Raw genomic sequence first — 15,658 nt, 5'->3', positions numbered from 1 at the left:
TATACATCGTTGGTTTGCCGATGTAGCATGCGTCATTCATATATCCATCACTTCAACCACAGTCTTTCTCAGTAGAGTCCAGGAGCAAAACGAGACGGTCCAAGACGATTTCACACGCCTTTCCGCCTCATTGCCACATATACCAAGTAACATCCGTTGTCGCCAAACTGAAAGATGACAGCAGAAATACCATGTAAAGATCATTTCCCAGCTCCGCATCGAAATAAGCCATCAGAAGAAGACATTGAACGACCATATAGAGCGGGTTTGAAGAGACCCCGTGGTTCCCCAACGCAGCACACCATGATAAATGTCACCGCAAATATGAAGGAGGTAAGGACCGCGCTTTTGGGGGAATCAAACAGAGAGAGGGAGTATTTTATTTTTTTTGTAATTTACTCGACCTTGCTCTCGAAGTTCTCGCCGGCAACGAGATCGGGGATGTCATCCTCCTCAGCGTCCTTCTCGTTCTTCTGCATGTTCTGGTAGCTCTCAGCGAGCTTGCGGAGGGAAGCGAGGGAGTCGGGGCCGAGCTGGTTGAGGATGCCGGGGACGAGCTCAGTGAGCTCCTTGTCCTCACCGTTGCCGTAGATGGCGAAGGTGTTGGCGGGGACAGCGGCGTGGACTGTGGCACAAGAAAACACATTTTGTTAGCAGACAAGTCCCAAGCAACGTTGGAGCTTAGCTGTCGCAATATGTCAAGAAGCTCCCTGACTAAGTAGGTCATAACTCTCGCATACAAAGAGTTTTGACCAAACCCAGTTCAAGGTGGCCCCTCCATATCGCGAAACTGAAACTGGGCGTATCGGTACGTACCCTTAGGGGCGGCGAAGTGGATGACGTTGCCGTCGCTCTTGAACATGTTCACCTCCTCGATGGCCTGGATGGGCTGAACATTGACCTTCTTGAGGGTGGCCTGGAGCTTCTTGTCATCGCCAGCGGAGCGGGCAGGCGCTCTCTTGACCTTTCTGCGGGGAGTACCCTTGCCACTATTTCATTTCAAAAAAAAAGTCCATTGTCAGAAATCAAAAGCCTCTCGTTTTGTCTGCATTTGCATGTTTCTCATCGCCTTTCTCTGGGCTCGCGTGGGGAGGTTTTGTGTGGGGGGTATTCGAGGGCGCGCGCGAAAGAATGGAGGGGTAATTCGGTGCTGGCTCGTTTTTTTGTGCGTGTTGTGTGCGAGAGCGATGGACGAGTGATATTCAAATTTCTACATACCCTAAAGCGGAGGGAAACCACCATTGTTAGCCTGTCGAACAGAACCTCATCCTACAGAGCGAAAACACGGGCGACAACATACCGATACGGGCCGAGGCGCCCAGCTTCTTCAAACGCTCCTGAACATCCGACATTTTTGCTGGCGGTTTGTTTGGTGATGAGAGGATGTGAGATTGATCTGTTGTGGGGAAAAAGCGAAAGGTGCGGGAGATCTCGGTGAACCTTGGAGCTCAGGGTTAGTTTGGCGCTGGGACCTCATCAAGGACCTGTGGGCGGCAGTGTGGGCTCTGGGCTTGCGGGCTGGGGGGGTTCAGGCTGCTGGCTGGAGAGAGGGGTGGTGTGTGAACGTTTCGCGGCGGTGCTGGTTGGGCAGCTGGTCCGTGCATGCTTAAAAACAATGTTCTTTAAGAATCCCTCCACCCCCGCCGCCATGTTGAGCTTATCGCATGTTTCGAAACGTTCGAGTAAACAAGCCGGCTACAATCACTGGTGAAACTGGAAGTTGCCTGTGGGCTATAAACGGTTGATATCGACATACTCATCACCAGCTTGTGGAACAGTCCTATGTGCTGGACAGCCTGGGATATTCAGCTAGAGGAGCCGCATCAAATTTTTACTCCACCTGCCTTGCTGCTCACCTTGACTTTTTTCCTATTCACCGAGAAAGCAAGCTCGCCTCACCTTGAGATTTGACAATTGACATCATCGTCTACTATGGTGTTCCTCATGGGCCCATACTTGCAAACGTGGATGTACACAAGACATTAGCTTCACGATATGCTCAAAGTTGATTATCGTCCTATGATTTGCTCTCTTCTCCCGAGCGAAGCAAGGGTTTTCCCCTTGAGTCTTTACTGACGAATAATCGTGATGTTGCACACGGGGCTCGGGACCAAAAGTTGATCATCTCTATTTTTAAATTTCCAAAGACCCTTTTGAACGCCTTCTCTTCAGAACCCATCTTATGAATACACAGTTTGTACAGACCATAATGATACAACCCAAGGCGCCTAATTAAGTCCAATGACCACCCCCAACGTGTGCCAGCCCAGCCACTACTTCTCAACCGGAAGACCGGCCTCACGCCTCATAGCCTCTTTCCTAGCCTTCACCTCGTCCGCCAACGCCAGACTCTTCTGCACCGACGCCCGCTGCTGTCTCTCCTTTTCCTCGGCCTCAGCCTGAACCGTCCAGACTAGAGAAGTCAAAGTCAGCAAGCATACTCATCTCTCACTTATCTCATCTTCATCCTGCTTTGTCCCATCCCCATCTCCATCTCTATCCTAATCCGCGTCCGAATCCCCATCTCTATCCATCTCCCTCCCCCACAAGAACCTGAAACCGAATCACCAACCAAGGGACCGACAAAAAGGGACACAAAAAAACTTACTCGGCTTGTCACTCTTGGAGTACTCCTTTAACTTGGTAACAAAGTCGTCAAACTCCTGCTGACGCTCGAACCTGCGCTCTAGACTCCTCTTCTGCAGCTCCGGGTTGTACTTCTGGAAGAGCTCCTCGTCCGTGGGGGTGAGCCAGTAGGTGAAGGCGGGACCGCCGACGCAGATGGCTGCTCCACTGTTTTTTTGGGTGAAAAGGAAGGGGCATGTTAGATCTCTTTTTTTTCGGGAGTGTTCATCGAGGGGGTGGTGAAATAAGGGGGTGAAGGGGGTGAAAGCATACCCGAGTAGCATCTTGGTCCAGAGCCACCAGTTGACTGGCTTTTTGGCGGCCATTTTGCTTGTATTGCTTCAAATGGTTTGATGCCAAGACTTTGAGATATTGATTGCTGCTGCTGCTGCTGCTGATAAGTGAGCAGGGAGGGTTTGTTTTGAGATTAACTTGGATGAATGCTAGTTTGATCCGTCCGTTAGTGAATGAACGATCAATTCAAATGAAGGTCGGTACGTACTACTGTATCAAAGTGACGTCGTCAATGACAGGTGAACTCAAGTCTGAGCTTCTCAAAGCTTCCGTCGGTGTTGCTGATTGCGGGCAGGCAGGCAGGCAAGAACCAACCGGAGAGCCGAAAGGCGGGAATATGTGGCAGAATGTATGCCGAGTGCGTGATGCGGCTGACCGAGGTGAGTGATACGGGTACGTAAAATACAGGTACGTATATTTTACATGCCCCTGAAAGTTTGGTAACAAATATTACACAGCAACAACAGTGCCGTAGATATCAGCCATAGCCATGGTGGTTTAACGAAATATTTGCACTTTATTACTCAAAAATCTTGATACATTTACCATCAATAACCGCCCGCCAAACAATCTAACTTGAACTGGATGAACATCATATCATTCCAAAATCAAAACCCTTCCAGTCTCGGCATTCTTACAGAGCAGCCCCGAACCCAAGCTCTCTACTCTACTCTCCCAAAACCCCATAACTCTTAACCCGACTGAAAAAGAACGGCTTATCATGCTTCAGCGTAAACTCGCCCCAATCATCCGTCATCCTATCATAGTTATAGAACCCCCTCCAAACAAGCTTATTATTCTTGGCCCCCATCTTTCCCGCCGACTTGAGCGTCAAATCCAAGCGGTAGATATACTTTCCCACGCCCTCCGTCTCAACAATCAAATCGCCCTCGATCTCATTCAACGGCGCAGCCGGGTTATCCGCCGCCGAAGTCAGCCGCCAGCGGCCCTTGAGGGCGTACTGCATCGGCACGCTAGGGAGGTGTGTAGGGACGGCGTTGTTAGCGTTCGTAGCCTTTTTCCCGGCATGCAGCGCCACGGCCTCGCGGGTGAGGTGGTAGACGACGTCGGCGGGCTCGGCGGTGGTGAGCAGGCTGATGGCGGTGCCGTCGCGGAAGAAGCGGAGGTAGCGGTAGTAGGTGACGATGTGCACGGGGCTGCCCCAGGTGGTGGCGTTGGCGTTGGCCTGGCCGGTGCGGATGTAGTTGACGGTGCTGATGTAGCAGCCGTTGAAGCGGATGCGGGGACGGAGACGCCACATGCGCAGCCAGCTGGAGTTGTAGAGGGTCTTGTAGAAGGCTAGGGTGGTGGCTCGCGACTCTTCGGCGTGCTTTTCTGCTCGTTGTTCGGGGGTTAGGGGGAGCAGTAGAGAGACGTCTGGGGTCTCTGCGGTTTCATCATCATCATCCGCGGCGTCCTTGTCGAGCTCCGCGGCTTTTTCTGCTCGGGCCTTCTCCTGTGCTTGCATTTGCTCCTCGAATTCGGTGAGAAGGTCCTCCTCGGTCAACGGTTCCCAAGTAAGTTGCCGCTGCCAGTGGTAGTGCATGCCACCAAACCCAAACTCGTCGCCCAAGCAGATGCGTCGCCAGATTCGATCTTCGGTGGCGACTAGGAAAGCGAACCTCTTGCAAACTTGCGCAAGACGGGCAAAGTCAGCAACGTCGAGGATTGCCACGTCGCGCATAATGTGAACCAGAAGCTCTTCAGGAAGAGACGCAATGGGACACGGAGGCGGTGGCATTCCTTCTACAGGAGGACCGGCCGGCTCGATGGCTAACCCCGCAAAGCTGTTGATCAGCTCCTTCATGGTCTGCGGCTGTTCCGCCGGTGTTGACGCGGCGGCAGCACTCTCAGTACCACCAGCAGTAACAGGGGCCGCCGCAGGCGGTTTGGCCTTTTGTTTTGGAAAGTACTTGTTTTTGTATTTCTGATCCACGCTATCATCCATCTGTGAACATCCCGAGTTAGCCAGATTCTGGGCGTCTATAAGGAAGTGAAATGTTGTGCGATTCAAGAAAACTGCTTGAAAACATACCCTGAATGCCTTCCTGTACAGCTTCAGACTATCACCCAAGCTACCCGCCGCCTCCCTCTCCACCGCTTTCTCATAGTGATCAAGCGCCGTGACCGGATCTTTCATCGTCTTGTTCACCGTCCATCCTCCTTGTGCCGACGTGGACGCGGCCGCAGCTCCATCGTTTGGTGCATCAAAAGACCTCGGTTGAACATAGTCGTCTTCATAGTCCTGACGGGGTGCAACAACCTTTTTGGCCGGTGCTGGCGGGGGTTTCCGGGGGTGAAGATGATGTTCTGCCGCAAGCTCTGCTGCGGAGAGTGTCGTTTGTTGTTGTGGTTGTTGTGGTTGTGGTTGTTGTTGGGAAGATGATGAGGCTTGGGTTGTTGGGCGTCTAGCCCGGACCTCTGCTCTCCATTGCTCACGGAAAGACTCAAGATCCGGGTTGGCTTCACCGGATGTATCCATCTTGCCTATGGTGGTAATTGGTGGTGAAGCGTGAACAGAGTGCAAGGAGAAAAAGAGGGAAACTGAACTCAAGAATTATTCAGCAAGACATATTATGTAAGAGGACAAGGCAAAAACGAGGTACATCGGTTTGTCCTTTCGTTTGGGTTGTCGTAGCAAAGGTAGTTGAATCAGGAAATCAGTAAAATCGCAGTAATCTCATCCAGGTGAGAATTGAATGTCACCAAGTCTTTTCAATGCTTAATAACAATTAATGAGAGATATACTTTTATGTACGGTGAGATGGAGGAAGTGACGGGGTTGGACGGAAGTGGTTGTGTCATTCGGTGAGTTGTTGTCGTTGATTCGGCAGCTCGGGATAAGATAAGCATTTGTGGCGGCATGTCAGATCGGGAACAAAGCCGCGGTACTTGGCTCGTGCGCAGATGGCAGTTGCGAGGTCGGAGCTTGATAGAGTTGAGCAATATCAATGTCCGCTATCCTCCCCTAGACGAGGATGTAACATCTCATCCGAGCCTCCTCGCAGATCATACTCCCTGAATGAAGCAGTGGATTGTGAATTCGTTTCATATTCGTCTGAAAGCAGTGTGGCAGTGAACCGCTCAGTTACTTGTAGGGCCACAGGAAGGCCAACATGCAAAAGTCTACTCCATTCTGATGCTGTGTATGCTCAAAAGACACATATCGGCGCTGTAAGACCTCATGTGCAGTACAGAGATGCCATACCTATGATATTTTGTGTATCCTCTCACTCGCATGCACGTAATGACGTTTATCAATATTCCCTCCCTCAAACCCAAGTGTAACCATAACACCTATTCCGCTGCTCCGTGTAACGCTTGAAAAAAAAACCCTACCCCTTTGTAATGCACCATGCCGAAAACATATTGGCCAGGAATGATGATTCGAATAGAATGCTCATGTTCACTCCATGGTCCAAATTCAAGATATATCAGAACAACAAATGACCTTGGTCACGTCGAGAAGTGAAACCCATGGATTCTAAATTGCTGCTCAATTAATCATAGAACAGCCAATCCAGCCAAGCCTAGTGGTGATGATGGCCATCCCCATCATGAGAATGAGTGCTCTCCGGCCTCGACGCGTCCGGCACAACGCAGCATCCCCGGCCAGAGCAATCCTCAACGCAGGCAAGCAGGCAATTCCCATCCGCCTTGCCGCATCCGGGCGAGCCGTCCAGGCGGGGCGAAGTCGCGGCCTCCCCGGTATGGTTGTGTGTCGTGTCGAGGCAGAACTCGGGCTGGATCGTGGCGCTGTGGATTCCATAGTCGTGCAGGCAGGTCCGGACCTGCCTGGAGAGCTCCATGTACTTGTCACCGCCGGCCGCCGAAATGGGGAAGTCCACCTGAATGTGCAGCGAGGCAACCAAGCTCGTGTCGTCGAGCTGCCAGACGTGAACGTGGTGGCAGCTGACTACGCCCTCCAGGTCTTGGATATCTTCCCGTATTTGCTTGAGATCGATGTGCTCGGGCGTCGCCTGGAGAAGGATCTTGGAAGCCGCAAGAGTGAGCGGGATGGCTGAGCGGAGGATGATGATGGTAATGAAGAGCGAGACGGCAGGGTCGGCGTAGAAGCGTCCAGGCCAGTTTGTGAGCCAGATAACCAGAGCTGTAGCAATGACTCCCACGTTACCCAACGCATCTCCAATGACATGAAGAACCATGGCGTTCATGCCCATGTCGGCATGACTGTGTCCGTGTCCGCCCTTGCTTGCCTTCTTCGGCTTGATGTGGTGGTGCTCGCGGTGAACGTTCGAATTCTGTCGCCCCTTCTTTGACGAAGATGAGTGCGCGCCATAATGTTGGTGATTGTGTCCATTCGATCCTCCAATCAACGGGGTGTTTTCGGTGTTGGTGTCATCATCATGTCCGCCGTTTTCGTTGTCGGAGCTATTCTCACTGCTGGACGACTCCTCCTGCAGCCTGCTAGCCTCAATGATCTCTTGCCTGAAGCTAGCCGGATGAATTTGCATGTCTTCGATGCTCGTGAAGCGGGCGTGTCTGGCGTTGCTCGACTTCCGGGTCCTACCCGTCTGGTGACTGTGCGCATCGCTCGCTATCCCCGCGCGTCCTTCCTCGGCGACCGCGCTGTTCTGATAACCGTGGTCGTGCTCGTGGGCACCCGCGTGGCTATGCGCATGTTCGTCATGGCTGTGGGCGTGGCCTTGATCGTGGTCATGGTCGTGATCGTGTCCGCCGGGGCCGTGGGAGTGACCGTGTCCGCCGAGAACGACGAAACCAACGAGGTTCGACGCAAGGCCAAGTGATCCAACAATCAAGATCAGTTTCGGGTTTTCGATGGTGGGTGGGTCGATTAATCGGCCGACGGCTTCGAGAACGATGGATACGCAAAGCGCAATCAGGAATACCGCGTTGAAGAAGGCACCGAGAATTTCCGCGCGCAGCCACTATCACAGTCGCACCCGGTCAGTAAAAGATTATGGGATCAGGCACCACACCGGATCGCAAAACTTACACCGTAGGAGAACTGATCTGTTGTTGCCCGCTTGGTCAAGGACAGTGCCCACAATCCGACGAGTAGAGAGATGATATCGTTTAGCTATACACGATGCCTAGAGTTAGCAACGCAAGGTCTTGGTCGGAAAACGAGACCGGAGAGAGAGATTTGGTGAGTCCCAGTGTATGCGACATACCATGTGAAATGAATCCGCCAAAAGCGCAAGTGATCCGACAGCGAGACCGACGGACAGTTCCAGAAGGAAGAACATGACATCGATCGCCAGCATCACTTGGATGCGCGTCGTCTTTGACCACGCCATCTTGGCGACGATGTGGTTGAGAAAGGGCGCGCCGACCTGTTTCTCTCAACTTCCCAGCACGAAGTTGACTGGACTTTCTGAGTCGCGATCGGGAGAGAATTGAAGATTCGAAAGGGACGGGAAGAAAAAAAGAATGTTGGAATTTGTTTGCTGTGGTGGCGCTTGGCAAATCGGGGGTACCAAGGAAAGGGATGGATGGAGGTTCAGTTGGTTAAATGGGATGGACGCCGCGGCGTTGCGTTGAATGAAAGCCGGATTTGTTGCTTTGTGAATGATGGGAATTTCGCCGCTCCCGTCCTTGCGTGTTATCGGTCGCGCTATCACGTCAGCTGTTGCGCAGGGGTTCCCGGTCGCAACAAATGCCCCGAAAAAAAAAGGGTTTCCCCTGATTTCTACAAAATCACCTGGACATCACCGCCTGGTGTTGGATGAAACGAGTGAATTGCGACGCAAGGCACAAATAAGCATGACCAGTATTGCTGACAAAAGGAAGTCGCAGACCTTATAGAATCTGCGAGCGATAGAGCGAAGAGCAAGCGGGAAAACGACGGGAATTACAATTCACCCTCGCCACAGGATTATTTTCTACAGAAGGTGTGCACACCAGCACATGAAAGGTAAACTTCCATGCATTACGAAGAATCGCCATGACAAAGCCGCAAAAAGATGTATATTCTGTACAGACACCAAAAAAGTACCTCGGTATCCATTCCTGTACAACTCATCATGCTTCCCGCTGTCTGGATTGCTACTGTAGAAAACCCACTAAAAGTTAGCGGTCAAAGGCTCCTTCAGCATTTCCATTGGGATCCGTCAGTTGTAAAACCAAGACTCGCCAAGGTGAAGAAAATGCGCTCTCTGCCAGGTCACACATTGCATGCGAGTCACCAGCCCCAGACCAGCTTGGAAGAGAAAATATAAAATGTTTAAATCTCGCACTCATACCTTGCCGGCGTGGACCGAGTCCCCCGGCTCCCGGCCGATGGAAAGTGAAGAACCTTGGCCACGAGGGCCGAATCCGATCCCGATCCGCATACATATGTACTACAGCGCCGAAAAGCGAAAAAGTCTCAGACATCAGCCGGCCGAAGCCCCACACCGGCCCGCCGGAATTAACGTTTTAAGGTTTTGATCTGCAACGGAACATGTGCCGGGCAAGGTAAGGTATGGTAACTTCGCCGTTCAATATATGCTATCGCCATCTCAGACATTGACTTCAACATCAGCATACGTTTGTCGTTGTCAATACACTGTCTTAGCTCATGTCAGGTTTGATCCGGTGAGAACATCGGACAGTCAATATCTCAGTGCAGGACGAAAACCGCGTGGGAGCTTTACTGTGGGAAACAAAACGGATCGCTGTTCAATATTTCTATCACTGGGACCTGAAACTATACCTCCAAACGCTGACAAAGATAAGCAGACAAGACTGTGATGGAGCTGAGATCGATACAGCATGATAACACCCTCCAAACCACTCCCACCACTCACTCGTCCGTCTCGTCCGTCTGTTTGCCTAGGATTTCCTCCGCAGTATCTTGCTCCTGTTCGGGCTCGGTTGGCGTCCCTCTCTCTTCGGTATCTCTTCCAGAATCAAGTCGCGGACTTTGATCGGCCGACTCGCTACCGCCACGGGAACTCCGTTGTACACCTCTAGAGGCACTGTATCTGATCAGCGAGCTTGTCGGTGGTGATTCCGGAACAGGTGCTAGTCGTGGTGGGGTATGAAAGTTATAGGCCTGCTTTTGCACCAACTCGTAGTGATCAGCAGGAACAAAAATACCCATGTACGGCCGACTGCGGGAGGCATGATAGAAATAGACGATATCTGTGCGAGGAATGCCGCGGTCCAGTGGGACAATGGGTCGAAAGCTATCTTCTAGAGAAACGGGAGGACGGAGGGTAACATCCACAAAGTAGAAGTTCTCTGGAGGATAAGGCAGCTTTCTCCTCCGGTCGTTGAATTTGTACCGCATATGGTCATCCATGCGATAGCTGTAAGGTCGGTTCCCACACGGAACATGGTGTCTGCTACCACGGTAGAAGAAGCATCGGCCTGGTGTCATCTCCCAAGTCTGAGGGTCATCGGGAATGGCGATGTGCTTCTTTTTCGGCAAATTGTGAGAGGGAATTAGCACACCGTCGCGTGGTCGATGAGGGTCCGGAACAAAGGTCCAGCTATTCCAAGTCTCGGGCATTTCGCCTACCCAGATAAGGTCAAAGGGGTTTGGAGGAAGCATCACGGGCGTCCTAAAGACTTTTTTGTTGGGGTCGTTCGGAGATACATGCCCCAACGGGAGGAGAGTGCCTGTTTCGTAGTCTTGACCCTGCCTGACAAAGAACTGGTAGGCAACATTACGTGAAGGGACACCTTTTTGGCTGTGAACACGGAACCTCTTCGCGTGGTAGTACGATCCCACCGGAAGAGCGAGACCCCAAGGTCCATCAGGCATTGTAGGTCCGTCCCATAGATGCGTCTTAAAGATGTCGGCGTATTGATCACGTCTCAGCCCTCTCGGATTCGGCTGTGGCCAGTCGTCGCGGAGGAGCGTGGATAACAGTGTCGGTCCCGGTTTGCCCTTCACTGACAGGTCGATGACCTGTTTAGCCACGTTAAACACGTTTCGAATGCTGGTTGTCCAAGGGTTCAAGAAGAAAGGGGTGTGCTCTTCTTTGGACTTTCGCCAGGTCGTATCGCCGAGGACGGTGGTCAATCTTTTCAGCATGGAATTCTCCCTACTCTCCGTGATCCTTTGTTCAGATTCCAAAACGAATTGACGTGTCGTGACGCCCGTCTTCCATTCGCACCTCCCACCATTCGGGAGTGCTGCCTCAGAAATACCTAGATCTGCTTCCTCGGAAATATCGCCACCATGCCCCTCCACTCCCAGGAAAGTACGTAGTGTGTGAAACGTGCGCCAGTCTTTTATGCTATTCTCTGGAGTAGCATCGTCAGATGGAGTAGGACCGTCATCTGACGATGCTACCACGGTAACCGCGCGAGACAGTCTGGATGCATTGCTGGAGTCGACATCTGCCGTAGCTTGAACTTGCACGTCACGCCCACGAGTCGGTGGGTCAAAGTTGGGCACCAGCATCACTCGCAAGGGAAAGGGTTTTGAGTCATCATCCTTTCCCCTAGCCTCCACCTCGTCTTGTCTAACGTTCACTTCGTCTTTCCCGGTCTCGTCTGCTGCAGCATCTTCCTCGGTGAGATGCTCGGGCATATCAAAAGCGCGGTCAGGATCCTGCCACCTGGGGCCGTCCTCCCACTCAGTTCCTGAATTCTCCGGAAGTCTCAGATCCAATAGTGCGTCGATCAGGTCGACTCCGGAATAGTATGCGTTCATCGGCTCGTGGATACCCATATCAATCCTCATCACTCTGGGCTCGGCGTCAGGTTCGTACATCGGCAGCCAGAAGGTCACACTCAGGCCGCCATGCCAGTTTAAGTGCATCCCAATTCCCCTCAGAACCAGCACTGCTCTCTGATTATAAGCCGACGTTTTGCGAAAATGTGAGGTGGTTTCTTGCTGCACGGGGAGGAGGGTCCAACCATGCCATTTCTCCAGCTTGCCGTTGTTGAAGATACCCTGGGCCTGGTGCAACTAGCCTTTGGAACTCAAGGTGTTCGTGGTGATGACGAATTCCGTTGCGTTCTTGCGTTCGTCCTCGAGGATGTAGTCTTCCAGCTCCTTCTTCGACCCGATGCGCACATAGACGGAATCCGACCCTTCCGTACGGTCTGTCAACATGACCGGATAGTTGCCTGATTCTTTGATGTAGCCGGCAGTCTGCATGATTGTATGTTGAGAGTTTGTCTCCTTTCCGAGAAAGACCCAGGGATGGTGCCAAATCTCAAGATCTCTCAACATGCGATACATTGCCAATTTGTCGACGATGGAGTGAATCGACGTCAGTCTGGGAGTATGGACGTATATACCGCGTCGCCTGAGTTCCTTGATATGAGCCGCAAAGATGGCCATGGTGTCGTGCTGCGGTATGATGTAGTGGATATTGTGCTTGACGCAGATTTCCACGACCGCATCGTACCACGACACGTAATTCCGGTGTCTCGAAACCGGCGTTAGGAAGTGCATCTTGTCCACGGGATATGCGAGCCTTTTCCGCTCCATCGGTGGAACATTTTTGGGAAAATAGCCGGGCGGGTAGAGGGCATGAATCCGGTAGTGCCCCTTTTTGTTGAGTATGGTGGCAATCTGACGGCCCGTAGGCGTGGCGCCATCGGTGATCAAAACGGACCCTGATCGAAATCTCAAGTGGCTCTTGTGTTTGTTCTCCTCTGCCTTGCGTTGATGTTCGACATACTTGTTGTAGAATGGCAGCTTGGTCCGAGGGTTGTTTCTGGCGGAATCTAAACCGGATGAACTGGATGAACTATCCATTCTTTCAAGAAAAAACTGGATCGACAAGAGAATGTAGTGGTGGTTGTAAGTTTGAAGTACTAGAGATGCAGGTGTTGATGTTGGGTGACGTTGTAGGATGGAAGCTCGGCGAGAACTCAAACGATGGGATGTTCAGGTTGGAGAAGACAAATTCCAGGCACCGCATTTCTGATCTGGTATTTCTTCTCTTTGTATTGACTTCCGGCTCGGTCGTAGGTCAAGCTAGAGGGCAAGAAGCAACAAGTTCTGGTTGCCCCGTCTCAAATTCTTCAGTTGACATCGTTCTAGAGGTAAGTGTTGAGCTCACACATTCATATGAGACCATATCACCTTGAGGTCAGAGAAGGCACACAACAACTGCCTATTCCGTAATTTGAGAATGACATCCTCCAAGAGCGAAATGGACCCGATGATGATGCCAGCTACCTCTTTTGTCAGCCGTAGGGGGTATGACTTCTACTTGTGCGTGCATCTTCTTTTAACAGAATATCGTATTTCTCGCATTACCTTTCTGGGTCTTCCATCTGCAAACCATCCGTTCTTTCACTTTCAAAGCCTATGTACTTACCTCCACGTTGTGTTTCCTGAGCAGTTACCCCTGAGCAAGGAGTGTCCCACATCTTGGCCATGACCATAACCAGGCAAGAACACTCCGACGAAGCCACCTCGCGCACTCGCAGTTTTGTGTGGTATCAGGGCACTTCACTTCCAGGTTGTTGTTGCCCTGTGCTAATTCGCAGTCCTCTTCAGGCACCGAAACCAAAGGAATAGCAGGTGAGTCACGTACCTCTAGGTGTAAGTATCCCCAGCTCGAAATGAACCGAAGATCTCAGGCTCGCAATGTAGCAATAGATGCCCAGCCCGAAGAAGGGTAGTAACGATAGCAACTCTAGGGGATACTACTACCACTCCAGGCCGGGTTGACCAACAGCAAACTCCGAGTCGGACGTACTGCCGATAACGGAGGAAGGAACTCGGGAGAGGAAGCCGAACGGCGCAAAACACCGGCTAGGAAGGAAAGAACGGGAGATACGGGAAGCAACTGAATGGCAAGGGAAGGCGCAGTCCGCCCCGTTCCTTTCTCACTGTTGTGGGCGAAAGAAATGACTTTCGATGAGGAGATTCGTGCCTACCTTGTTTGAAGTTGCCGGCTCCCCTGCTGTGGTCCGTTTCTGATGACAGCTTCAGGTTCCTGCCACTCGTCTTCTGGCTGTCAAGAACGGAATTTACCTACCTCTACCTCTTGAACCTCAGCTGCTACCGCCTGATTTGCTTGTCTCAAAAAGTACCTTGTTCAGATCTACTCACCCCAGCGGCAAGGGCTTCAGGACCGAGATCGATCGATTCGCAACCAGCAATCAATAAGACCTTGCCTCATTCTTTCCTGACTGGAGAGAAAGAGCTTCCAGACAGTGTTCCCTTTTGCTCTGCATGCAAGTGCAATGCTCAGCACAACCACTCACGGGCTAAAAGACCAACCGGGCAGTTCTTTCCTCTTAGTCCGACGCGGAATCGCAACAACCAGCATCCTCCGCTGGGTGGATCTAGACCCCGTATCTTGCCTCTTTTGTCGAATCGCATCCGCCCTCACCTTTGTTCTTTCCTTCCAGCCATACACCTATCTGCCCATGATCGATGTACCTACTTCAGCTCCTTTATCCCGTACTTCCTGCCGTGGTCGCCATATCGAGCTAGAGGTCCGTGGCTGGACGAGCGTATGGATGGGAAGACAGGCGCTGACCGACCATCCATCTGCTCGTTCCATCTCCGCGATAGAAACATTCATATCCAATCGGGGTCGGAATGGCCATAGCCTCAGCTTTTGTCTTGCTCGTAGTTTGGACTTCCTATTAGAGTCCAAAGGCAAAGACGAGAAAATGTCATCATGCCACAGAGGACGAGATACCACACTGGGAGATATGAACGACACTTGGACTTACATTAGTCACCATCTCATGTGATGGTTTGGGGTGATAGTACCGAAAGACCGAGCACGAACAGAAATCGTCAGTGGATGTGACAAGACTAACATAATTGTTCAGCTTCATGACCACCTATCATCTTCCGCCCGTTAGCCCGCGAGCCCTTCATAGTCAATATCTTTGAGGTGTCGTCGTGATACAACCTTGAGCGAGATAAGACCCGCGCTCATCATCTATTGCTGGCCGGCTTCGTGTCGGCCGCCGCTTCGGGGAGGAAAAGGAGAGGCCCGGGCCGTTTTAGCCAAGCAAGGAGCCGCTCAAACCAAGCCCAGCTCGCATCCCAGACCGGACATTGCGAACGGCAGCTTCCCCCGATCTGATAGAGCCGCACTTGGCGCGCTCATGCATGGGTTGGTAGAGGTAATCCACGGCCCACTGTTTCCATCATCACGCTCGGCTACTCATAAAGCGTTGGAGCCGAGGCAATGGAATATTACTTACCCACCGGCTGCAGACATACCGAGCCCCCGTGGCCCGTGTAAAGATACCCACCCCTTTCGTGAAAGGGTGTTACTCGTCTGGGCTCGAAACGCCACAGACGAGTAGATACCAAAAGTAAATGAATGGCCGAACGTATGAGAGCTGGACCTTCCCCCAATCGATCCAGTGGCGTGTGTCACTACAGTCCGGCGAGCTGGAGAAGACCAACAGAAACTGGTGGATATAAGAAACACAGGAAATGGGTTGCTGAGTGAGGTAGGTATGGAGATAGTGGAAGGGATCATTACCACATGTAGGTAAGCACGATGCTACCTTGATGCCCCAAGGCGTTGCCTTTCCTTCCTTTTGGGTTTCTCCGTTGGGTTTGAATTCTCCCTCATTGTTCGTTCACCTTGTCCGTTTCTGGTGTAGTGGGCGCACAAATCGGCTCGGTATATGTGCCCAAAAACCTCGCACAAGGGTGCGTGAATCCAGATATGATGGGAATGGCAAGCGACTTCGGAGTAATGACTTGAATTGCTTGACGAAAACCGAGACCTGGCTCGTTTGAGTGACATCCAGCATATTGTTGCCGCAAGATGTTGGCCGAGATACTTCTCACCGTGCCGGGAAGATGAACAGAGAGACT

The 15,658-nt window shown here is 51.9% G+C and overlaps 5 protein-coding genes across 5 annotated transcripts; all 5 read right to left on the bottom strand.

Moving 5' to 3' along the window:
• Positions 1-395: 395 nt before the first annotated feature.
• Positions 396-988, bottom strand: B0H65DRAFT_413894 (NAC domain-containing protein; the record flags this gene model as incomplete). The annotated part of the gene is made up of 2 exons (XM_062823876.1): positions 396-625; positions 817-988. Coding segments are annotated over 2 exons (402 nt in total), but the record flags the coding sequence as incomplete, so codon positions are not given.
• A 1,106-nt stretch (positions 989-2,094) lies between these two features.
• On the bottom strand, positions 2,095-3,205 carry B0H65DRAFT_27665 (CBP4-domain-containing protein). The gene is made up of 3 exons (XM_062822820.1): positions 3,128-3,205; positions 2,609-3,068; positions 2,095-2,413 (listed from the first exon to the last, which is right to left on the bottom strand). The coding sequence occupies exons 2-3, from the start codon at positions 2,949-2,951 to the stop codon at positions 2,274-2,276; spliced, it is 483 nt and encodes a 160-aa protein (XP_062686256.1). The 5' UTR covers positions 2,952-3,068; positions 3,128-3,205; the 3' UTR covers positions 2,095-2,273.
• A 210-nt stretch (positions 3,206-3,415) lies between these two features.
• Positions 3,416-5,836, bottom strand: B0H65DRAFT_554438 (uncharacterized protein). Its single transcript, XM_062830003.1, has 2 exons — positions 4,955-5,836; positions 3,416-4,867 (listed from the first exon to the last, which is right to left on the bottom strand). The coding sequence occupies exons 1-2, from the start codon at positions 5,399-5,401 to the stop codon at positions 3,587-3,589; spliced, it is 1,728 nt and encodes a 575-aa protein (XP_062686255.1). The 5' UTR covers positions 5,402-5,836; the 3' UTR covers positions 3,416-3,586.
• Positions 5,837-6,328: 492 nt separating this feature from the next.
• Positions 6,329-8,336, bottom strand: B0H65DRAFT_27599 (cation efflux protein). The gene is made up of 3 exons (XM_062822808.1): positions 8,076-8,336; positions 7,898-7,981; positions 6,329-7,829 (listed from the first exon to the last, which is right to left on the bottom strand). The coding sequence occupies exons 1-3, from the start codon at positions 8,199-8,201 to the stop codon at positions 6,450-6,452; spliced, it is 1,590 nt and encodes a 529-aa protein (XP_062686254.1). The 5' UTR covers positions 8,202-8,336; the 3' UTR covers positions 6,329-6,449.
• Positions 8,337-9,483: 1,147 nt separating this feature from the next.
• On the bottom strand, positions 9,484-12,607 carry B0H65DRAFT_563209 (uncharacterized protein; the record flags this gene model as incomplete). The annotated part of the gene is made up of 2 exons (XM_062830225.1): positions 9,484-11,809; positions 11,846-12,607. The coding sequence occupies 2 exons, from the start codon at positions 12,605-12,607 to the stop codon at positions 9,689-9,691; spliced, it is 2,883 nt and encodes a 960-aa protein (XP_062686253.1). The 3' UTR covers positions 9,484-9,688.
• Positions 12,608-15,658: the final 3,051 nt, after the last annotated feature.

The sequence above is a fragment of the Neurospora tetraspora genome, assembly GCF_033439725.1.
Source record: "Neurospora tetraspora strain CBS 560.94 chromosome Unknown B0H65scaffold_1, whole genome shotgun sequence".
Lineage (NCBI taxonomy): Eukaryota > Fungi > Ascomycota > Sordariomycetes > Sordariales > Sordariaceae > Neurospora > Neurospora tetraspora.
This window is presented reverse-complemented; position numbering and strand designations above follow the sequence as displayed.